The following is a 25,060-nucleotide window of genomic DNA, read 5'->3' as shown; positions in this document are numbered from 1 at the left end:
ATGTCACAGACAATCACTGACAATACAGAAACTGGCAGATCCTACATTCTGATACTGGTGAAAGTAAACAACAAATGGGTGGATTGTTGCTTGACTATTTTTGTGTGTATGTCTTTAGGCCTGAATGTCTAAATAGTACTAGTTTCTAGGTGGTTTAGAAAATGGGTTTTCAAGAGTTTGCAGAAACATTTCGTAAAACTGGGCTAAACAAAATTATATAATTTTTACACATCTCATCAACTGTGCCCCAAATGAGACAGTTGTCATTAGATGTGTGCACTTCTGTAGTGAAGCTATCTAAGAAAAACATTGTGACAAGTTCCTGTAGTGTAAGCACAAAAGAGTGGTTAGCTCATCTCTTTTTCTGTATAGGGGCGTGAAGATGATGGCAATAAGGCACCCAAGCTGGCAGCAGAATAAAATTATTCCATAAATTTATGGTTGCTGGATTTATGCTTTCTGAAGTCACTGACCAGCCACAGTCCCTTTCTTCCATTTACACAAGATGGATTACAGAAAGTTGCTTCAAATTATCCACAAGGCCATTGCTCATAAAAACTATTATTTCAATTAGTGCTCATAAAAACTTATTTCAATTAAAAGAACACAAAAATTTGGGCTACTGAAAAAATATTACTGGTGAAATTATGCCTGAAAATTGCTGAAAACTTAGCGACACATTGCTGATAGCTCTGTTATGGAGTCAAACAAATACCTATATCTCTATGTATTGTAATGGTGCAAGTGTAACTTTACCAATATTTACTGGGATCATGTGCAGTAGTTCACACAAAATTTCAGCAAAATCCAAGATCGTCATGTGGGAATGTTTTAAAACATTCAATGAATTTGCATGGAGTGGCCCATGAAGAATATCAAAAATTTACACTCAATTCAATGAATAGCAGCTCTAACTTGAATTTCTCAACATTAGAAGCCAACAAAAAGTGTTATGAGATTATAAGATTAGTGGCAAATATCAACAGGATGCCGTACATATTTAGGGGTAATGCTAAGAAGCAATATAAAGTGGCACAAACACAAGGTCAACAACAGAGAAGCTGAACAGACAATCTCCTGAAAGGAATATATGGAAGTGGACTGCATTTATATGGGGAGTGGCATGCAAGACAATAATACAACTAATCTGCAAGTAATAATCCAATTTTTGGAGTCCTTAAAGAGGGTTGGCAGTAAACATCCAAATTCTGAGATGTGCAAGTGGATCTTTACTGCACAACCCACATGAAACTGCAACAGAAAGTTTCATTGAAGTTTAATGGGAACCTTGGGAAATGAAGTTTTTTTTTTTTTTTTTTTTTTGTGGTTTTAGGGTGCACTACTTCAACGGTCATTAGCGCCCAGACCACATTAGGAATGCACCGCGAGTCACAAGTTTAAAACAGCAACGAAACGGAAAACACGATAAAAGACAGACTGACAGGCATAGGATTAAAAAAAGAAAACAGCATAATCAAATGTCCTTTGAGAGGGTTGTCAAATTGATAAAATGAAGAACGCGAGCAGCTGCTCGTGGGTCATCCGCTAAAATGGCTTCTACAGTACATGGCAGGCCAAGTTCAAGACGCAGGGTGTTAAAATCCGGACAGGACGTTAAAATGTGGCGGACCGTCAGCAATTGCCCACATGGGCAGAACGGCGCCGGCGCAGCCGTCAGCAGATGGCGATGGCTGCACCGGCAGTGTCCAATTCGTAACCGGGCCAAAATTACCTCCTCCCGCCGAGAAGGGCGTGAGGAGGACGTCCAAGCCACGGGAAGAGATTTCAAGGCCCGAAGCTTGTTGTCTGTAAGTGCAGCCCAATCGGCATGCCACAGCGATAAAATGCGCCGACAAATGACCCTGCTACAATCTGACGAAGGGACACAACAAGAAGCTGTCCGAGGCTGGAGTACCGCAGCCTTGGCCGCGGCATCTGCAGCTTCGTTCCCAGGGATACCGACATGGCCAGGAACCCACATAAAGCTAACCGGAGAACCGACGTCCACCAGCTGCTGAAGAGAGCGTTGGATCCGGTGCACGAAAGGGTGAACCGGGTACGGGGAAAATTAAGTGATGTTCCCACAATATCCTGTTGGGTAACTGTAAAGAATAACTATTTGAGCTGAAGTGTGCAACCAGTGGTAAATGCAATGCAACTTTGCTAGGGATAGTCTACATATAATCGAACACACACATACACACAGTATTAACCCCACTTTTACATTCCCAGAATTAACATTTTCCCATCACATTTCCTAGGTCCACAATGTTAATTTGCACTTGATTTTGCGTCAACATATTTATAATTTTCCCCACAATTTACACTTTATGAAACAAATAATTGTGGAGAAAAAACTGAATTTAAATGACGCTGGCATGATGTTGGCCATCAAGTAGTGTTTACAAACATTAACCACATAATGTTTCTTGGTACCAGGGTGCTCTACTCAGCTGATTTGAACCGGTAAATGTCTAAATGTTGGAACAATTCATGTCCTATCTCCTGCACTGTGTAGTTCTACTCAGTGTGGTGTGTAATTGGAGTAGCTAGGTTTCTTTGGATAAAGGTATCATGACCAATCGCAACAATATCTAAACTGTCTCTACTGCGTATGTGCACGTTCACGATTGTTGTGATCATTGTGGCACCTTTGTCAAACCATATTTTGTGTGTTTGTCGTTTGGCCACTTTTAGCGCAGGCTGACAACTTCACTCACTGTGTGTTGCTCAAATGTTTTTGGTTTAAACAGTGCCAATTACGTATCTATTCATGTTGAGCAAAATGTGTTTCAGAATTTATTCTCATTGTCAAGTGCAGTATCTACACTATTTACATGTGTATTTTTTGTGATGTTACACAAACAATGTGGTGGTTTTCTACACAACTGAGGAGGCATAGTACCTGAACCTCAAAAAGAAGACTACAACACAAAAAGATACAGAACAACACATACACAAATACCATGCGAAAATTCTTGAAAGGCGTCACGCTAAACATGAGATAATACATAACCGGTGCAGTGTGTCATTGTGTACATGATGAATGACAGATGCATGCTTTCCACAAACTTCGATTATGATGTATGAAATTGAGTCCAATGTTTCTACTTCCCAGACAGTTATCAGTTCCAGTTACATCAGGATTTTTTTACTATATAATACACCTTTATTATAGAATAAACAAGTCCCTGATAAATATTTTGATGCCTATTATGTACATATACATAAATTGCAAAACAGTAAGGGTATCCTACACTTTTACAGCTTAAAACATTATCTTCCACTTTTTTTTTAAGTCCCTTGAAAAGTGTAAAAGTAGGGTTTCACTGTACATTCCTTATTTTATTTCAAGCTAGTGAATTAAGCTGCCTGATACAGCCATTATCTGTGATCGTACTGAACAAGTAATCAACTACAAACAGAATTTTGCTGTCTTATCACAATATATTACGAATAACCTGTAATTGGATAAGATATTTGCAATGTAAGTTTTCACTAAATCATAATGCACCTTAAGGAGACCAATGTCAAATTACTGTGTTTCAATGAAATAGCTTAATGACAAAAATGTCCAGATATTATGACTGACAAGTATAAGAACAGTTAATATACTTCTTCAAACATCTTGCTCAATTAAGGCATCTCTTACTCTGAAAGTCATCTAACATGTGTTGATCCACTCACATCTGTAGTTTAGAATCAAGAGTTTGGGTATGCACATCAGGTCGACATTCTGCTAGGGATCAATTTGAATAATTAGTAATGTAGCTAAATCCTGTAATTCATTAGGGGGTGGTTTCATCAGGTACACTACATTGCAAATTCTGAATGAGTTTACAAAAGAGAATTTAGAAAATAGAGTGACCAGAGACATTACAGTAGTCAAACCAGAAATAATTGCGATTAGATACAAGTAACATAATAGCTAGAGATCACAGACCTTATTAAAGAAAGGAACTCTGAGAAAATTTAAAACTTGTTAACTAGATGGTGTATATATTTCAAAGGTTTCTGAACATTATCTCCAGTAGAGAGAGAGAGAGACAGAGAGAGAGAGAGAGAGAGAGAGAGAGAGAGAGAGAGTACTTACACCTATGCTATGCCCTAGATACTTACCGACATGAGCAGCAGGAAGAGGTTGCGGTAGCCCCGGGCGAGCAGGTCGCCCGGCGTCGAGTGGGGGGAGCTAGAGTTTAGCAGGCGCAGCTGCATCACACAGGCCAGCACCAGGTGGTCTTCCTTGCCTCGAAGGAAGCTCACGTTCTCTGTCTGCACGACCAGCTCGAGTTGCACGCAAGCCTGCCACGCCACGTTGATGTCAGGGTTCGTCACGTTGGAGATGCCCATCTCTATCACTTCCTCGGGGCGCGACGCCTGCGCATAAGATGCTGGCAGTCTCTGCTTCACCGGTTGGTATGAAACAGGACTCCTGAAAAGGAACATTGTAAGAACATAGTCTTTCTGAATTTCTTGAAATACTAGAAGGAAAGAGTTGTCTAAAATGCAGTCAATACGAAAATAAATAAATAAATAACAAAACAGCAGGTTTTAATTATTACAAAAGAGAATGCAGGATATGAGAGAAGATTTTAGGCATAAGTTGGGTAAGATAGGACCAGTAACATCAGCAATTACAGAGAAAAGGTTAGTCTGAGAGAAAATTTCATTTCCAATTCTGGGTCACTCCCTTTGTGTAATCGAGCCACATCCCCACCTGAAGACTGTAACTAAGCCAAACCTCATTTAAGGAAATTCTGAATATAATGAAAGTTAACTAGTGATTTAAAGAAGTCACCACCATAAATGAACAGAAAACATTTAACTTGTTACCCTGAGTTCTGATATCCAGGTTTTGGCATGTCGATAGGCGTCCCGTCATCCAAGATGTCCTTCAAGTCAAACTCATTCAGCTTGGGTGCACTCAAGCTGACGCCCTTTCCTTCTATCTTTGCTAAGAGCTCTGGGTCCAGACCAAAACGCCCAGAGACAGGTCGCTGTTGCTTCGGAGGAGTTTGCCTGTGAAAGTGAAATTTCTGCTTTACTGATATAAATGTCACGCATTCCATAGAACATGCTTAGAATAATTTTGCTACATATTTAATTGATTTGTTTTTATTTTGCCAGTACCGTTAAGTATTACAAAAAGGTCACATTATCAGTTCCAAAAGTCATTGCAACTGACAGAATTATCAATTTCGGTGCTAGTTTCAGAACAACACTGACAATAATGAACACAACATTATCGAAATACAGACACATTTCATAGTACAATACAATAGCCTGAACGTGACGCTTGTTGAAAAAGAAAGTTTAAATATGAGGTGGCTATCGGATGTTACAACTGGTATCATCAGCTGCTTGTCATTTTTTATTCTGTATATTCCTCTTAAGGAGCCACAAACAAGCATCACCTTCAGTACATCATACCACACAGTGAAATGTACCTTTACTTCAGTAAACTTGTGTTCGCCACTAGATTGCTCGTGCATGACACAGCTTCCAACATTCACTATGTCAATACTTAGAAGAGTCCCGCAGTTGCGGCCGAATACAACAGACTCTCTAGTCTGTGGCAATAGTACCTGGGCTGAGGCTCTGCTGGAGGGACTTCCACCTCCTGATGTGTTGGCGTAGCCACCGTCTCCCTCTGGATGCTGCCTTCGCTCCCCTGCCGCGTCACCTTCTGCACCTGGGCCTGCCGTGCTGGCAACTGCGGCTGGCTTGACGGCCGGCCACTAGGCGGTGACTGCCTCGTCGCGGACGGCGGCCTGTTCTTGGCAGCACGCTTTATTCTTTCCTCTAGGAGAGACAGGTCCTTGTCACAGATCTGCCGAAATACCAACAAAATAAGGATTCTACAGCTGGCTCAAATGCTAACTTTGTACAACAAATCACATAGTCCTTTGAATAGTATGACATGTAGATTAAACATCCTGACTTAACTCTCATTGGATAACAAGAAAGCTACCTTTCATATAGTGTACTGTTACACACTACCAGCATGCAATGGTCAAGGAGGGACAGAGAGAATGGTTATGTCCCATATTATTCAATATGACCATTGAGAGGGGGAGGGGGAGGGGGGAGGGGGGGGGGGGGGGGGGAATCGGGCAATGCCAGCCAAGGGGCTTAGGTTAAGAAATGAGAAACTGAAAGCGACAGACTAATTTTGCTGTAGGGCTGCAAAGTAACCGAATAACAGAAACAAAGATGATATAAAATTCGAACTGGCACTAGGAAGAAGGGAGTCTCTGGAGGAGGAGGAGGAGGAGGAGGAGGAGGAGGAGGAGACAAGGGGATTATCACTTAACTCTGTTGCGCCTGATAGGGCCAAGCATACAGCCTAGTCGACTGGCTGAAGGGGGGTTAAGGCATTGAGTGTGCTTCATAGGCAGGCGGCTGAGTCCACCCTATGACTGCTTACATTATAACCACTGTCCGCTAAACTGACATTACAGTGCACACAGAATCACTGTTCAATAATATTCTTTATAAAATCACCCACACACGTAGGTCACAGTGGTTGCAATTTTTGATAACCACGAAAGAGAAATTCAAAATTAACCCAAGCTTTCTCTTACAAGTTTATCCTGCACAGACAAAGTTACTTTAGAAAAATGATAAGAACTTTTCTATTGTGACTGGAAAATTTTGTAGCTTGAGATTTGCATTAACAAAATACATGCATGTAACCTAATAAATTCTCATTAATATTGGACCAATATGTTTCAAGATATAAAGTAACCAGTTCCTAGCAAAGACACCCAAAACTCTTCTGCCCTACGTGGCAGCGAATGTTGCTGAGAAACTGCACGTTTTGCCGCACTGCTCGCCTTTTCCAAAATCTGTTACGTGTGTTGTGCAGGAAATTCATATCCTTTCATATTGTGTATGTTTGTATGATGTGTACTTTGTAATTAGGAAATCAGATTCAGGGCGTATACGTGGACAAGGAAAAAAAATTCCCGCATTTTTCCCAGATTTCCGGGTTGAAAATACACTTTCTCCTGGGTGAAAATACACTTTTTCCACGTTAAATGACAGTATACTTTTCCTCGGCACTGTAGAACTTGTCAATCCTTAGAATGTTTATGGTTTTCTACACAGACGTAGAATTTGCCGGCACTTTAGAAAACGAAGCCCAGGGAGGGGGGGGGGAAACACATTTTGGAAAGATCTTTGATGTGCAGCAACATGTACGCCTCATTTCTTCATTCGAATTCCACCAAACACCGCATGTTACTTTCCGAAGCAATGAAATCTAGATTGTGACGTGCTTTTGTAAGCCAGTCATAGCTCATGTCACGTGATCTCGGCAGCTGACGACAGCATAGGACATGTAGTGTAGTCAACCAATAGCAAGATCACTTAAGTAGCGCGAACACACAAAAAGAAAAGTTAATGGTTTAAATTAATATACATAGTTTTGCTAGAAGAAAAACAAAGCTTTCACAAATAATATTGGTCTCTAAGATTAATAAGCTGCAAGAGAAGGTAAGCTTCCACATATAATGCTGATCATTTTGCGCGTGTTACACTTTAAGATACATCACACAAATGTGCCAGTAAAATTTTTAATAAAGACGTAAATGTCTGATCTTCTGGGCTCGAAATTATTCTAGATGGTCGTCCTCAAAGAGGAGATTTTTAAATGAGAATCAAACGCTCTGTGATTTAAGAAATTCATCTTACATTCTCGCACATAGTTCATCTTGCACAAAAGAAAATTTACTTTGAAATGAACACTTTCCAAACCACCATTCGCAATATTTTCCCGTGACCTGTTAGAAATTGGTTCATTTCAGCAGTTGCCAAAGAGCGCCAGATAACAGGAATCACTGCGCCTCCGCAAATACGATGACGCAGGAAGTCCGTATGTTCGTACATGGAAAATATTAAAAGATCTTGCATTATGTCATAAAAGAAACAAGACATCAAAGGATACTTCAGGAGCATCGTAATTTCGTTAAATATACTAAAATGCATAATTCGGCTTAAAGTGCACAATCGTATGCCCAGATTCTGACGTAAATTTTCTTTTAGTACCGGTACTGTATTATCTCATGTTTGGTTCTTTATTATGGCATATTGCCATATGAGCTAGAAGATGGAAAACGGGCACTTGTAATGCAGCAAACAGATGAAACTAGCCAACAGCGTGAAATTAAACACTTCGTTTCAAATAAATTGACTGCCTCAGTGCAAAATATTAATGAAAGCCAAATCTCTTTAGCGAACCGACAAAAATAACTTCATTGTTCTGCAAGGTGATTAATGCTTGACTGTCAGAAAGGTGGAAATAAAACCTGAAACTAACAACATATTTTAGCCTTCTGTAATTATGCGAACATATTTTAATTCATTTGGTAGCTCCTGGCCACAGAAATCCATTTTGTTTTTATTTAATGTGAGAGCAATAAACTAAGGGGACACAGCAGAATCACTAAACGTAAACACAACTCACATGGAGACTACCCACCTCCCCACTACAACTCTGAATGCTCTGTGCATCAGCCCTGGATCTGCAATATTTCCGAACCGGAGCAATTTAGATAGCGGCACCCAGCCAAACATCTGTAGCCAGAAGGAGAAGATACTACTCATAGGCGACTCAACTGCGCATGCGCAAGTGCCCGCCCGCAACTGCTGAAATGAATCAAATGTAAACAGCTGTCATGTCACGCTCATCAGAGGCAATTTCTTGTTAGGAAGCCCTGCATATTTTTCTTAAAGCCTTTGACACACTTTGGTTGGTAGACACTTGTATCAGCAGTGTTCTGTTGTTGTTTATGACGCATTTCCTTTGTGACTTAAGTTTTATTTTCTTTTTTTTCTCTCGTTCATGTTTTTTTGCTGCAGCATTATTCTGCAGAAGCGGGATACAGTAATATCCTTCGTTAAAGTATTGGTTCTTACCAGTTAAAATCACAAAAATTTAACTAGTAACTAAAACAAGGAAAAGTTCCCGGAATTCTAAAAAATTCCTGGGTTTTCCCGGTTTTCTCCCGGACGAAAAAATTCCCGGGTTTTTCCCAGATCGTACACACCCTGAGATTAGAAATACTTGGCTGTGCGCACCGTTAATCAAATATTTTGTTATATCACATCTTTTATAATATCCGATACGTCAGTTCAATAGGATAACACATGCCTTTCATATTGTGTGTGTTCGTGTCATTTCTCTTGCGTATGTTAGGAAATAAAATTATCTCTATTTGACAGAGTCTTTACCAGAAATGAACTTGGAGCAAGAGAAAGCTGCTGCACTTTTCGACATTACAAAGAAGAATAGTGAACAAAGGCGCTGGCAAGAATGTTGAAATGCAGACAACAGTGAGCCACCCTTCTACTGTGCATGTTTACCTGTTCCCATGTCCAGCTGTCAGGCCTTCCGATCTGAAATGCATAAATATATGCCCTTAGCCATCTGGCCATTCTAAGTGCTGGGTGTACTTGTGCATACATAACTGTCTGGGTGCTGTACCTGCCACGCATACGTATGTGCCCATAGCCACAACAGGGTTAATATAAAGTTAGGTGTTAGGAAATCTTTTTCCAAAGGCATTTGTGTGGAGCATAGCCTTCTATGCAAGAGAAATGTTGATGACGCACAGTTCAAACAAGAAGAGAACAGATACTTTTGAAATTTGATGATACAGAAGAAAGTTGAAGATTTCAGGGCTAATCAGGTAATCACTACAGGTGTACTGAATCCATTACTGTAACAACACACATGTGATATATGCTAAGATAAAGATTTGTGCTTACCTGTCCTACCATTTTGTACACTTTATCCCCTTCAATAAAGTATGCCTGGACTACACAATTCAATGCTGCATTTCTTACAGAATTATCTCTATCAGATATCTGTTTGGCAATTTCTTTCAGTGCTGCTACTGGTGATGGCTGACACACAGACAAACCGTACCCTTCGATCAAATACCCCAGCAGCTCCAGACACTCTGAAATACAAAATACTGTCAGCAGTCTTCGTCTCTAGACACAATGATGGAGTGGAAACCTATCATCTGCTCACCTGTCCGTTGCCTGGCGTTTTTTGACTTCAGACCATCCATTATGTAAACAAACAACTTAGATGCTGGGTATATACGTTCCAGTTGTTTAAAAAGACTTTTCACACTGTTACGTACAGCATCTTTTGGGTCCCCAATCTAAAAGGTGAATAATTTGTCAGCTATTAGTAGTACAATCTACTAAATATCTACAAAACGCATCACTATAACACAAAAGCAGGCAGAAAAGAATATTCTTCCATATAAAAATTTAAGAGAAAACTGCTGTAGATGGAAACATGAAAAGCAGAAGCCAAAATAGTTTCCATAATGTGTATTTCAGAACAAGAACTTCAACAAGTAGTGAGTTGCCAAGAAATAATGTACTGGACACAACTGCCTACCCTATAATAAGAACAATGAGGCTTATGTTACTGTGTATGCTTATTCTTCTTTAACAAAATCTAACAACAGAATGTTGTTTCAATCCACAATTAAATTTTCTGCAAATTGTTACCCTTACTAAAAGCTAATCATCTAAATAACGAAATAAAAGACTAAACATAAATGTTAACACTAAGTAATACACCAGTCCAACTTAACAGAATCTGCTCACATTTCTTTAGTTCTTCAGGAATAAACCATCCTATAACTCAATTAACATAACCCCTTGTAACGACACATGAATAAGTCACACAGTGTAGGAATTGTTCCATTTCATTTCATAGAAGTTATTTCATTATTTTCTGTCTTAACTTACAAAATACAATGAGCAGTAGGGCAGTTAAAAACCTGCATAAAGCAAGCGGTGAAACCGAGCGCTGAGGGCGCACACACCATGTAACAGCAGCAGGATAAAGAAAGGCACAGTTTGCCGCTGTAAGGTGCTGCCACCAGCCTGCGAAGTATGCAACCAATAATCTGCAACTCTGTTTTAAAATTATAGCTGTAAATAATGGTTTTTGTATTAACCTATACATATTGTTAAGAAGATCTTAGTTTTGAAAGTATTCTGAACCTTCATTATTAAAGCTGTAACGAGTCATGGCTTTAGGCTTAAGTTAAAATCTAAAGGGATTTCTATCTACATTTATACTCCGCAAGCCACCCAACGGTGTGTGGCGGAGGGCACTTTACGTGCCACTGTCATTACCTCCCTTTCCTGTTCCAGTCGCGTATGGTTCGCGGGAAGAACGACTGTCTGAAAGCCTCCGTGCGCGCTCTAATCTCTCTAATTTTACATTCGTGATCTCCTCGGGAGGTATAAGTAGGGGGAAGCAATATATTCGATACCTCATCCAGAAACGCACCCTCTCGAAACCTGGCAAGCAAGCTACACCGCGATGCAGAGCGCCTCTCTTGCAGAGTCTGCCACTTGAGTTTGTTAAACATCTCCGTAACGCTACCACAGTTACCAAATAACCCTGTGACGAAACGCGCCGCTCTTCTTTGGATCTTCTCTATCTCCTCCGTCAAACCCGATCTGGTACGGATCCCACACTGATGAGCAATACTCAAATATAGGTCGAACGAGTGTTTTGTAAGCCACCTCCTTTGTTGGTGGACTACATTTTCTAAGGACTCTCCCAATGAATCTCAACCTGGTACCCGCCTTACCAACAATTAATTTTATATGATCATTCCACTTCAAATCGTTCCGCACGCATACTCCCAGATATTTTACAGAAGTAACTGCTACCAGTGTTTGTTCCGCTATCATATAATCATACAATAAAGGATCCTTCTTTCTATGTATTCGGAAGGGCAAGGTGGGAGGAACATTGAAACATGAAGTTCCAGCACAGTTCTCTTTCTGAGTTAGAAGGATTGCGAAGTAACAAAGTAGCATGTGGTGTGATGCCCACATACCATATTGTGTGGTAATTAAAAGGAGCACAATCATTTTTAAACGACCTTGGGTGGACAGGAAATTATTGTTACATATAATTCTGCAATATTACGTAGCTATTTGTCAAGTAAGCAGAAGTGGCAATGTTATTAGAGGGCCAGTGGGAAGTCTTACTGTGAAGGAGGCAGACATTACGCTGCAGCATTACCCACTGTTCTGGCCAAATATGACAATAAGAGTGAGGACTTTGAAGCCACTGTGTAGAAGCTGCTAAACCATCAATTGGTAGCAAAATCTCGCCAGAGGCTGCAATATGTCACTAAAAACCAAAAAAGGACTGGGGTCAATCCAATAAAAATTAAGTTGGTTGCTTGACCATTTTTAATTATTTTAATTTTTTATATGTTATTACCCTATAATTGAGAAATTCAAATCAGTTTTTAAAAAATTACCTTTCACCTTTACTGAATTGTAGCCATTTTCATTTGTAAGTGCGCGACGATGTTTCAGTTTAGAGACGTTAGCAAAAATATGAATATCTCCGCACCGGGTTAAGTTACAACATTGCAATTGACACGATTGTTTTTAGAAAAGTGTCCTCTATAACATTGTCTATTACACAAAATACCCTAAATTCAAAAATCAGCCAAAATGACCTCCAAAGGTTGGTATCCAAATCCACTTTTTAGGCCCAAAACTACGTCTTTTTCCTATGATTAAATATCATACACTACTAGCCTCATATAGAGCAAGAACACTTACAAATGTTTCCTTAATTTTTCATGAATTTTTGAAATTTGAAAATTTTCATTTTTTGTAAAAAATGTGGTTAGTAATCTCAGGTGGGACTGAATATAAAAGTATGATTTTTGCACAGTTTGTACACCTAAATGATAGCAACGTATTGTAAAAATTTCAACACTGATATCTGACTGAACAACGATATGAATTTTTGAAAATGAGGAGATAATTCCCATTACTCTACAACTGTCTTATGGCTGTTGCCTATTCATGTGCGACATTTGCAGGATATAATCAATTATTATTGAAGTAAGATACGGAATTATACACAAAAAGTGGAAACCACTGAAATAAACATTTGTATTATTTTGACTTACTTAAAATAAATATTTTCAATTAACATCCTTCGAGATGCGGCTATTGCTAAACCTGGTGGTGAATGTTAAGAACACTTATTTCTTCAGTCAGCTTCTGTGGTATAGAATAAGACCTCCCAGTTGCTGTGGCAAGTTCAAGCATCTAAAGTTTCCTTACAACATTTTTCATTGATATCCAAACTTTGTCACTAGTAGATTTCTTGAATGATGTTCTTGGGACAGCAGGATTGTAAAAATGCACAAAAACATCATTGTTTTTCCAAACTTATTCATTCAATCTCTGCAAGCCACCACTGTCCATCATACACACACACCACTATGTCATTCAACGCTAATGACAGATGTAATTTTACAGACACAATGATCCTCATAAATTTCGGTTTCTGATGTTACACAGCAACGAACAAAGTTTTCTGCAATGCCAAGGAATTTGTGGAAATGCCTTTTTCCTTTTATTGCTATACAGCTTTCAAATCTGGGTTGAAGTGTTGTTTTCATATGCAGAACCACTTCTTTCTTGATCAGAAAATAGGTAATGCCTGAAAAATAGGTAATGCCTTTAATATTATCCTTGTAAAAGACAAACATGTCATGGGTGCCTATTTTGTATCTTTCCACCATTGTGCTGATTGTTTAGGTACTCAATAGCACCGAACGGTCTCGTACTCGTCTTAGAGTCCCTGCGTTATTCAGTATGCATTTCAGTAGCAATACCGTTCAGGTCTAGAGAACCAAAGCGCTGTTGTCTGTTCGCATCGCGCAAACCAATCGAAAACAAGGGGTCGCAGATCCACGCATGCGCACTGCAGCGTGCACAGCGCCACGAACACAAAGCGGCTAGCAGACGACACAGGCGCACTATTCATTCAGGTATCGAAAATTGCGTTTACGTTGCCATAACACACGACGCCACATTCTATCGAGTTGACGTGCCCGTCTTCATCGCCCTTGCATCCTCCTTAACAGTATCAGGCACAGTATATCCATCTCCACAATTCTCAGCTGAAATGCATAAAAATTTTTACAGTTTCTTTGACCGCATGTTTCCATGCATGCATAATAACGATAGCGTCCACATTGTACTTTGGTGTGTGTGTGTGTGTGTGTGTGTGTGTGTGTGTGTGTGTGTGTGTGGGCGCGTGCGCGCGCGCACGCAGGCAAGTGTATACCTGTCCTTTTTTCCCCCCTAAGGTAAGCCTTTCCGCTCCCAGGATTGGAAAGACTCCTTACCCTTTCCCTTAAAACCCACATCCTTTCGTCTTTCCCTCTACTTCCCTCTTTCCTGATGAAGCAACCATTGGTTGCGAAAGCTTGAATTTTGTGTGTACGTTTGTGTGTCTATCAACCTGCCAGCGCTTTCGTTTGGTAAGTCACACTATCTTTGTTTTTAGATATATTTTTACACACACACACACACACACACACACACACACACACACACACACACACACACGAGAAATTGAGTCTGAGAGTTTCAAAGAATAAGAAGATAAACATAATGTGGTTATAACTCGCTCCTAGAGATCCAAATGATTTAATAGCCCACTTCCCTATATGATGTGTCAACAATTTGGATCTCTCTTTAAAAAAAAATATAAAATAAAATAAAAAATAAAAACAACAACAACGCATTTTAGAGAGCTCCTGCAGTTCGGCGAAGTTTATGAGATGCAAGTCATGAATGAAAATGTTTCGTATATGGTGCTACAGTCTAAAAATATTACAGCAGAGCTCTTTCATCTCTGTCTACTGTGGTTGAGGATTCGATCGCAGATAAATACTTGTGACAAGCAAGATTATGGAGATGACTGCTGCTAGTTACATTCCCAGTAATTTAAGTTGTGCTCTTAGATTCCTGTCTAACTGCATACTCTGAAATCTCTACATATTCGGAAAAAAAGGTGAATTATTTCCGACAAGAAAAAATATAAAGCTCACTGTCAGTTGTTTTCACTCACAGCAATTTCATATTTTAAACACACAGAAATCATGAAATCATTACTGAGGAAGTGCGCTCTTACATGTAAGTAATAACGAATTTGCGGAAAAATCTTAACTTACACGAGTAACAATGTCTCAGGACATGTTGCATATATGAAGAGGGAAAAATTTTTTTTTGCATCCAACAATGTGCGAAGCCGCGACCTTTCGTATCGCATTCACATGCGCTAACCACTTGGCCACGCCTAACATTAGGCAAGTTGTTATCAATTCTTGTAGTATTGTGTAGGGGAACGAAGGCTGACTTCGTTGCCAAACGGTGCTGCAGAAGTCATAAATGTGTGATAGTTTGGAAGGTTTCCAATATCAGGCTTCAAGTAATTGCTTTCCATTGTTACTTGAAAGTTGTAAACACATTTTGACAATTACTAACTAACCCATTTGTGGGAAACAGTACTCACAGGCACTAGTAACGTCAGTTCACACTCGTGTAATATACGTAAGCAAAGCCAATGTCTCGATATTTAAACTCTTATTTGCATAAAAATAACACTTATTTTGAGAGAATATTGACCGAAAACTACTTTTTTTATGTAATCATTCACAGTAACAACCTAACCTAACCATATTTCTAACACAGGAACTCACTTTCCAACCGGATGCGTCCTCTGGTGATTCTTTAGTAACACAATCACTAAATCCAAAGCTAAAACCGCTAAAGATGTTTAAAATAACAAATTATAGGTGTACATAAACCACAGCTCACCAACTGACAGGGCCAGACCGAAATCCAAAACCTCTTGGTACAATTGTGGTAAAATCAGTGAGAGGACCGTTCGGTAACATATCTCAGAAGCTTACTGAATAGGATATTTCAATAAAGAACCGAAAATGACGTCACTACCGAGACTAACCTACTACACCGATCAGTATGAAAGATACAGAATAGGGCCCCTGTACTGCGAGAATTTGGTCTGTGGTTGATCTTTGTAGGCTAGCTTTACTTCACATTTTGTTGTAGCTCTTACTCCATCACATACATTTTTACCATGGCACGATGCACAAAAGTGCTATTCAGCCTCCAACCCAAAGTCTACTTTGTGGTTGCACAGATTTGAAAAATTCTTTTTGTTCTTATACTGACTACCTCTTCCATCTGAAAAGTACATCAGCTTCTCAACCTTGGGAAAATTTACTTTTATGTAATTTATTATATACTTTTGAAACACGTGAACAGCCAAAGTGTTGTGCTCCAAGAGTCACTTAGAATGCAAATTGAAGATCTGCAAACTTCATCTTTCTCATTTTTAAAGTAGAGAATAAATGGATGCACTCTTGCCTGGTCATTGACCCATTCGTACCCTTGTATTGCATCCTGAATCACAAATGTAAAATTTTCTACAAAATCAGCTAGCACTATGCATTCAGTTTCATGAAGTTTTGCTTTTTTGTCCTTCAAAAACTTACTTTGGAATTTAGAAAGAAATTAAAGATTCCAAGTACACTTCCCGAGATTTAACCATTTTACCATTTCTGCCCTGTCAGTTGTGACCCACTGTTTGAAGGTAATACTGTCTTGCATTTCCTCATATTCGTGAAACAATTCAATAACGGTTTCCTTACCAGGGCATTTATTACACAAACGTATCATGCAGTCATAACTGTTAGTGTCACATACCATTAATTCTTTGTAGTTAATATCACCGAGTTTTGCACCCGCAATCATCAGCTTGACATTTTGATGATAGAAACAAACACATACGGAGTGTGTCCCTGAGGATCCAGCCAAATTACACCACTTAGGGCAGAGGTCACAAAATTTTGACCTTCCAATTTTGCATTCAGGATGAGAACTTTTGAAAGCTACATAAAGTTCATTTAAATTTGACAACATTAGTCGTTTCTGCTTTGTTACTTTAACTCCATTTATAACAACTCTCTTGTTATCTTTGCAACCCGGCCACATTCTACTGTTTGCATTATCTTCAAAAAACTGCTGGATCTATTTAATTGTTTCTTCACTTCTACCTACTCCTTTCTTCATTCCTAAAACTGGAAGAATGCCTTGCTCTTTAACCAATTTTCGGGTTAGTTTAACCAAACGATGAGAAACGTTGAATTCGTGAACTATTTTTTCTCTCGACCACGAGTCAGGGAGCAAACTTAAAATTTTAACTTTTTCCTCTTTAGATGTCACTGAACATTTAATTTTTAATTTCTCTATTAAGCTGAAATGTTCAGTGCCAGATGATGCTGGTGGTGAGTTTTCTTCTTCTTTAGAAATTAGAAATAATGTTGATATCTGTGTTATTAAAGCATGATTCCAAGTCTCTTCTAACTTTGTATGAAATTTGTTGTACCTTATTTTCAATAATTGCTTTTCTTTTTCTGCTACTTGATTTTATTATTTTCGAAGCAAGATGTTAATCTCTCTAAATTAATTACAAATTACACACAGAACAAAGCACATAACACACTATACACTCTCGAAGTATATATATCCACTCTAACAGAGGTTTCAGAACAGACTAACTACAACAGTGCCACACCCAGCAATAATGTCCTTCTTTATTGACAACAAACCTAAGTGTAAATGGGCATTTTTATTACCATAGACAAAAAGTGAATGTTCCTATTGCTTAATATTGCATTATTAAAAATAAAAAAACTAAATGAATATTGGATGATAGTGTTAACTAAATATATGTCACAAATTTTATCACAATGAAACAATAAACCATTTAAATAGGCAACAGCCATAAGATCAGTTTTGGAGTAATGTGAACTATTTTCTCATTTTCAAAAATTCATACTTTTGTTCACAGTCAGATATCAGAGTTAAATTTTACACTACGTAGCTATATTATATAGGTGTACAAACTGTACAAAAATCTTCTTTTTATATTCAGTCCCACCTGAGATAACTAACCACAAACTTTACAAAAAATGAAAATTTTCAAATTTCAAAAATTCATAAAAAATTAAGGAAACATTTGTAAGTGTTCTTGCTCTATATGAGGCTAGTAGTATATGATAACTAACCACAGGAAAAAAATAGACTCATAAATCACTCCTCATTTGTTATTTTTCGGCCTAAAAAGCGGTTTTTTGAAAATTTTGATATGAAACTTTGGAGGTCATTTTGACTGGTTATTTTTGAATTTAGGGTACTTTGTGTAATAGACAATGTTGTAGAGGACACTTTTCTAAAAACAATGTCAATTGCAATGTTGTAACTTAAGCCGGTGCAGAGAGATTCAAATTTTTGCTAATGTCTCCAGACTGAAAAATTGTCACATTCCTAGAAATAAAAATGGCTGCCATCCAGTAAAGGTGCAAGATAAATTATTTTAAAAAAATGTTTTGAACTTCTCAAATATAGGGCAATCACATAAAAAATTAAAATATTTAAAAACGGTCAAGCAACCATCACTGGACCACTTCATATGGATTGACTCACTAGTAGTATTTATTTCTATGGTGAATTTAAGTATATTTTATTGTCCATAGTGACAGATATATTGGAAAAGTCATGATTCATCGTCCTCTTGTACAAGTTAAGTAATACAAACTAAGTGTTTATAAGAGCAACAAGCTTTATGACAGTGTTGTTACTTCAGTAGATGTTTAGTGTGTCCTTTTCACATAGTGTGATATTTAATCAGCAACATTTTCAGATCATAAGCTGGTTATACATAGGCCTACATAAAGTGCTTAAAATTATTATTGCCATATTATGCAAAGCATCAGATTTTGTACACAAAGTACCATTTATTTTATTACACTGACAAGCATAATAAAAGCAGTTGCAGAAGAAGACAATAAAAGGTAGTGTCCACACTTTCATTACTACAAAAAAGATCATAACTGTAATATTCAGAACATACAATTTTACTGATGCATGGTGTATGACAAACTAAATTTATGTTTCAACAAGAGTGCAGGAAAGTGTTTTTGCTACATTGCACTGAAGCACTATTAAGTGAAAAATCCTTCACTTTGAAAATTATCAGGAAACATCAGTATAAAAATCCATTTTTCCAGTCGGTGCTCAATTATGTGTAAAGATAATGTTTAAGAAAGATGTCCATTAGTTTCAAAAATTACAAACACCACCACCACCACCACCACCACCACCACCACCACCACCACCATAGTAGCTACACATCTTCACTGCTTAGCAGGCTCTTTTCACTCACCATTTCAGTGTTATTTTATATAAAAGTGTCTCAAGTTTAAAATAGATTTATTCTGTACTGATTAAAGTGTTTTTTGCCACAGTAACAAAAGCAATACATGTGTAGGGTCCATATTGTTTGTATGTTGCTATTCAAAGTGGTTATGACTCATGTTGTGTGCTCTCCTCCGCCCTGTTTGCTTGTGAAATTACTATATTGGTTCCCATTGTTCAAAATTAAAGATGGTGTGATAGGGCTTAACTCTGCAGTGCTTGAAGTGATTAGTGAAATTGACATTGTGGTCTTACTGCACATGAGTGTCCGTCCAATGTTAAGTACAAGTCCGATCACCAACCATAGTCATTTATAAGCGAAAGCAGATCCGTATAAGAATAGAATTGGGTGGGGCATTGCACCCTGCATTTCTACGCTTTTATAGTTTTTATTTACAGCAGAGATCTGCAGGCACAGATCTGGAAACATTAACATGAGTAAAATTACCCACAAATAATAATTACTGTAAATGAAGAAAGTGTTTCAAGTACCAACAGTGGAAATTTTGGAAAAGGGGCTCCCAGTGAGCCTTTACAGGGAATGTTTTTCACCGGAATGACATCCTCATAAAAATAAACGAAAACATTTGTTAATAAACTCTTCATACAATATTTTTCAATAAATCTGTCATGGTTGCAGTACATATGCTTGGCAACTAATTTCGAACCAACCAGTTCATTCTCAAGCCTGACTTACTGAGCCTGCATTTAAAGTTTGATTCTCACTAAGTAGGCATATTTTGTTTGCAATAGTCTGTGTTTACACTGTACAGCATGTATTGCCACTTTGACGTTTGTTATTAAGATCAAGCATTTCAATGCAGCCTCAGTAGGTCAAGCTTAAGAATGAACCAGTAGGTTCAAAACTAGTTGCCAAGCATATGGACTGTAACGGACAGATTAACAAACCCTTCACAAAATATTAAAACAGGATGCTGATCCTGTATCAACAAAATTTTGACACTTAAAAATAAATAAATAAATAGAGAAGAAGCTTACCTTTAAAATGAGATACGGCACAAATGACAGTGCCTCCTGTTCAAACATGTTGTAATTTTCTTCAATTAGGGAGTCAAATACCGTATGCAGATACTCCAGCCCCTTCAATATCACTGATGGGTTTGTATCAAAGAAACGCAATGTCATCCATTTTAGTATTAAATCCAGATTAGCAACTGTTGCTGCAGGATTGTTTGGCAGATCCTGAAGGAACAATATCAAATTAAAATTAACTGATTAGCCTTCCATGAAATCTGTACATGAAAACATTTTTGCAGCTTTTACCTCATTCAGCATGTCAATGGCCTTCAAATGGTACTTAAAATCTGAATGGAACATGTTGGCTGTTAGCGTTCTGTTAACATTGGCAGCTGTCATAGCATCTTTTAGCTGCTCCACAAACTCTTCCCTCGGTGATGTGAAGTTCCATTTCAGTACCTAAACCAAACCAGTTTTTAAATAACTGTTTCTTTGTGCACTTGTAAAAAGTCAAGAAGTAAATACTGAGTTAGCAAAGTGGGGAAAAAATACATAAAACCTTATCATACTAATGACGCTATATGTAAGCATGTGTCTGGAGGTTATATTCTGAGGTGTTTGTAACAGAAGTATGATTTTTAGAATGAAGCATAAATCCAAGACAGATCCGGCCTTCAAAGTTGAGAATGGGATTTCTTGCAACCACTAGATTAATTTCGAACATAATTGGGTCATTTCGTAATGCCGTCCATATAGTCTTCAAGTGGAAGTTTTCAGTTCTCTTCCATAATCAGTTGCCTTTTGTGCATAGACGAATAATGATTGGGGGTGGGAGAGCAGAGGGAAAAATCAAATTTGATACATGGCTCAAAGTTTCAATACTTCACTTAGGATGTCAGCACTGGCACCAGTAATAATTTAGACAGTGGCAATATTACACAGGCCTCATTCTGCTTTTAGCTCTCTTCATACAAGTGCATTTTGCAATCTTTCACAAAGAAGAGGTTCATACAGTTGTTTGGCCAGTAAAAAAAAAAAAAAAAAAAAAGTGCCTACCTGCTTGCCTTTTAGGAATAGGAAATTCCGTTAAAGATCTCACCTTTTCTGGGTCTGGCCACACACTTTCATTTGACACAATGTGTCCAAGTATTTTGATATCTTTTGCTCCAAAGAGACACTTTCCAGGACTAAGTTTCAGTCTGCCTTGTTGGAGACACTTAAGAACAGCCCTCAGTCTTTTTATGTGTTCATCAAATGTGTTCATCAAATGTCATCTAAATAACAAAGACATATCATCCACTTCAGGTGACTTAGAAGATTATCCATCATCTGTTCAAAAGTTGCTGGTGCATTACACAAACCAAACAGCATTACCTTAAACTCATACAGGCCCTCGCGGGTTATGATTGCAGTTTTCTCACGATCAGCCTCATCTACTTCGATTTGCCAGTATTTCGAGTACATGTCCATGGTTGAGAAAAACTTAGCCCCTTCACACAACCTAGGGTATCGTCAATTCGTGGAAGAAGGTAAACATCCTTTTTAGTTATCTTATTAAGCTTCCTGTAATCAACACGAAAGCGTCAACTGCCATCCTCCTTCCTGACGAGAACCATTGGTGACGACCATGGGCCCTGCAAAGACTGAATGATTTCATTCTTCATCATTTCCTCTACCTTGTCGCGAATTATTCGACATTCCGTTGCTGACACATAGTATGCTCTATGGGTTATTGGTTGATGGTCTCCAGTGTTTCACCGTTGATTTGTGTAATTTGCTCTTCACATGTGGATTGAAGCAGTCAGAACTCTTGAAGAATGGCAAGCAGCTTCTTCTGTTGTTTCTTAGTGAGATCTGGTGATAGGTGAGCTAGAAGATCTCGTCTCTTAACGGTAGCGTTAATTTCGCCCACAGACTCGGCACGGGAGATTTCTATGACGCTCAGCTGTTCTTCAATTAACGGCTCAGCGTTTGCTACGCACCTGCATCTTGGAAGGATCTGCGGTTCTCGGCGACAGTTAACTATCCACAATTCACCGGATCCATTCTTAAACAAGACGACAGAGGTTGGGATGACCAAGTTAATCTTCAGTGATATGCTTCTCTTACATTCCACTACACAATCCACGAGTTGATGCGTGGCATGACACATGACTGTTACTTTTCTAGCGCTGACTGCAGGAATGGTTACTTCATCTAGCATACACAATCTCCACACACTCTGATGTGCATCTTCCTGTCCACAGTACCTCATCTCGTTTACCATAATCTTCGAGCAACCACACTCTCCAATTACCTGAGAAGCTTTCAAAACGTCCCATTCGAAAATAACATCGTGACTACACTCTTAAGACAATGAATTCTAAGGGCTGTGTATGGCCACGTACACCCACACAAATGGTACATCTTCCTGTAGGTTCTACACATTTCCCATTAGCCACCTTCAGCAGAGATGTTTTGCTGTCGACGAATACGCTTTTCTGCAACTAGCAACGGTACTTCTCCGAAATGACTGAATATGATTCTCCAGAGTCCTCAAGAGCTTGGGAAGGTCAGCCATCCATGAGGATATTGACGTAGTTTCCTATCATTTTTGTAATGATCGACGTAGGAGGATTTCTCTCTTCAGTGGCGTCATCCCCAAGGAAGGTCGCATCCTTTAGTTTTCCAGGTTGTGGTGGCTGGGTGAACAGCTGGAGCTTCTAAACGGCGATGGAGAACTTTATCAGTGTGTTAACTTTATCAGTGTGTTGGGGAGCGTCCTTGCGGTGATGGTGACCTACGTCGTCCTGCACCCACATCATCTTGTTCATCTTCGTCGTCCTGGAGTTGGCGTTGGCTAATATTAGTCTGCTGTCTTCTGCAGCGGGTATCATCAAATATCCGCCGCCTTTCTCGACAATAGTGCACCACATGTCCCGATCATCCGCAGTATAAACATACTGGTTGGTTATCCTGGGTCCTCCAGACGTCAGTCTTCCTTGGTGCCCAAACAGGTTCCTCATGCGGCATTGTAGGAACATAACTTTGCCTGGGTCTCTACTATTTTACCGTTTTAAAGGGAAATGAAGGATGAAAGGTTGGGTTCAATGTCTGTTCCACTTCCTCCCTTATAAACTCTTGAAGCGTCTGTTTTTGCTCGCAGTGCAATCCAAATGCCTTCTGAACTTCCTCTCTCACTATCTGACGAACACTTGTGAAATCAGTTCCTTCCTCCATCACAAACATCGATACGACGTTTGGAAGCCGTTCAAACTTCTTGCGTGTAATTCTTTTTTGATGCATTGTCTCGATATACTGGCACCATTTTATGAAGTTGTCTGCTGTCAGAACCTTCATCAGGAGTAGGATTTTATCTGTGTCTTCAGCAATCCTTCATGAGATGTGCAACCTTATCTTCCTCATTCATTCTAGGATCCACTATCATACATAACTCCAAGACATCTTTAATGTAGGATGCTCTAGTTTCTCCTGGTCGCTGTGCCCTGCATTTTAATTTATCTTCAACCTTGCACTTCTGTCGTGTGTCGCCAAAAGAGTTGCGCAGTTCCGCCTGGAATACTTCCCAGCTTGTGAACTAATCCTCATTGATCTCATACCATTGCTTGGCAGCGCCCTCCAAGTAGAGAAATACGTTAGCCAAACACACGGTGTCCTCCCATTTGCTAAATTTGGCTATACGCTCATATACCTTCAGCCTTGTTTGGATCTAAGCCATCGTCACCAGAGAACCCGGAAGGATGTCTCATGTGGTGGCACACAGTTGCTGTCATCTTAACATCCTCTCCTTCTTCTGTCTCCGGTAGACTGCGATCTGTTGAATATGGCTCCAACTCGGGTTTCTCGCCACGTGAACGGCGGCTCTGTCGTAGCCTGAAGGGAGCCACTGTGTTGTCGATAATGTGTGCTATCACAAGTTCCAATACCCAGTGACTCCACCAGAATACTGTCACATAGAAGAAGGTGCAAGTACATGAATGACGAACATTAACTTCACTTAACGAAGGTTAATTCAGCACTTGCACATACAAGAGTGCGGAGTGAACTGCTCAAATGGCTCTGAGCACTATGGGACTCAACTGCTGTGGTCATCAGTCGGAGTTTGTGGATACTTCTAGAATGTACTTGAACCAAATTAAAATTCTACAGTTCAGGTGAGTTTTGAACTCACGACCCTCCATGCAACCGTCTAGTATCATAACCATTACACTACAGTGACTGTGCTACTCCGCTTCTTCTGCGACAATATGTACTGTATACACAGGGGATTTTAGCATCAACCAGGCAATGGATTTTCGAACCCTATTTAACCAGTTTTCTCAGGAAATATATTTTAAATATGTATCTACATCTAAGGCTGATCAATATTTCATCCACAGTTGCATTGGCTCCTAAAGTATGAGCTGATTGTGAAATTGCCACAGTTGTATCACAGTTCACTCCTAGAATTCTCTCTTCATTGAGAAAGCAAACCTCCCAGCCAACTCTACAAGCCAAAAAATTTCCACGACCAGTCCTGTCTATTTAAAACAGATTCAGCTGCTTCCTTGTTAGACCTGAAGGCAGCAATTAATAGCAGAATTTCCAATAAACAATTTATTTCAATGGAATTTGTTTCCCTGTACTCAGAGATTCTGACCGTCTGGCTTATTGAGAAATTCCTGAATTTACAAATTTTTACATTTCACAACTATATCCAATATATCTTTTGAGAAAATTTTCTAGTATGCTCCCACATGCACAATTTTTTGGAAATTTTTCAGATTTCCCGGCAGCTTCAATAAAGTGTAGGGTGGTACTCTTACATTTCAGGTTGGCACACTGACAGCTCATTTGTATCAGCTTTTCCCATAAAAAATAATTTAGTTGGCTGATCTGTGTCCCTGTCGTCTTCACTTTCAGTAACATCCGACATCTCATCTACGTT

At 39.0% G+C, this 25,060-nt stretch overlaps 1 protein-coding gene across 2 annotated transcripts in view; it reads right to left on the bottom strand.

Annotated features, from left to right (window-relative positions):
* Positions 1–25,060, bottom strand: part of LOC124621862 (protein mini spindles) — a 144,360-nt gene that overhangs the window by 15,337 nt on the left and 103,963 nt on the right. For both annotated transcript variants that reach the window (XM_047147324.1, XM_047147325.1), the window contains exons 22-28: positions 20,440–20,592; positions 20,155–20,358; positions 10,040–10,175; positions 9,772–9,965; positions 5,586–5,830; positions 4,834–5,019; positions 4,120–4,432 (exon numbers count right to left, since the gene is read on the bottom strand). In XM_047147324.1, the coding sequence (XP_047003280.1) occupies positions 4,120–4,432; positions 4,834–5,019; positions 5,586–5,830; positions 9,772–9,965; positions 10,040–10,175; positions 20,155–20,358; positions 20,440–20,592 (1,431 nt within the window). The remainder of the gene's footprint in view (positions 1–4,119; positions 4,433–4,833; positions 5,020–5,585; positions 5,831–9,771; positions 9,966–10,039; positions 10,176–20,154; positions 20,359–20,439; positions 20,593–25,060) is intronic.

This window comes from Schistocerca americana, chromosome 7 (genome assembly GCF_021461395.2).
Source record: "Schistocerca americana isolate TAMUIC-IGC-003095 chromosome 7, iqSchAmer2.1, whole genome shotgun sequence".
NCBI classification, from domain to species: domain Eukaryota; kingdom Metazoa; phylum Arthropoda; class Insecta; order Orthoptera; family Acrididae; genus Schistocerca; species Schistocerca americana.
Note: the sequence above shows the minus strand (reverse complement) of the source record. Positions and strands in the feature narration are given on the sequence as shown.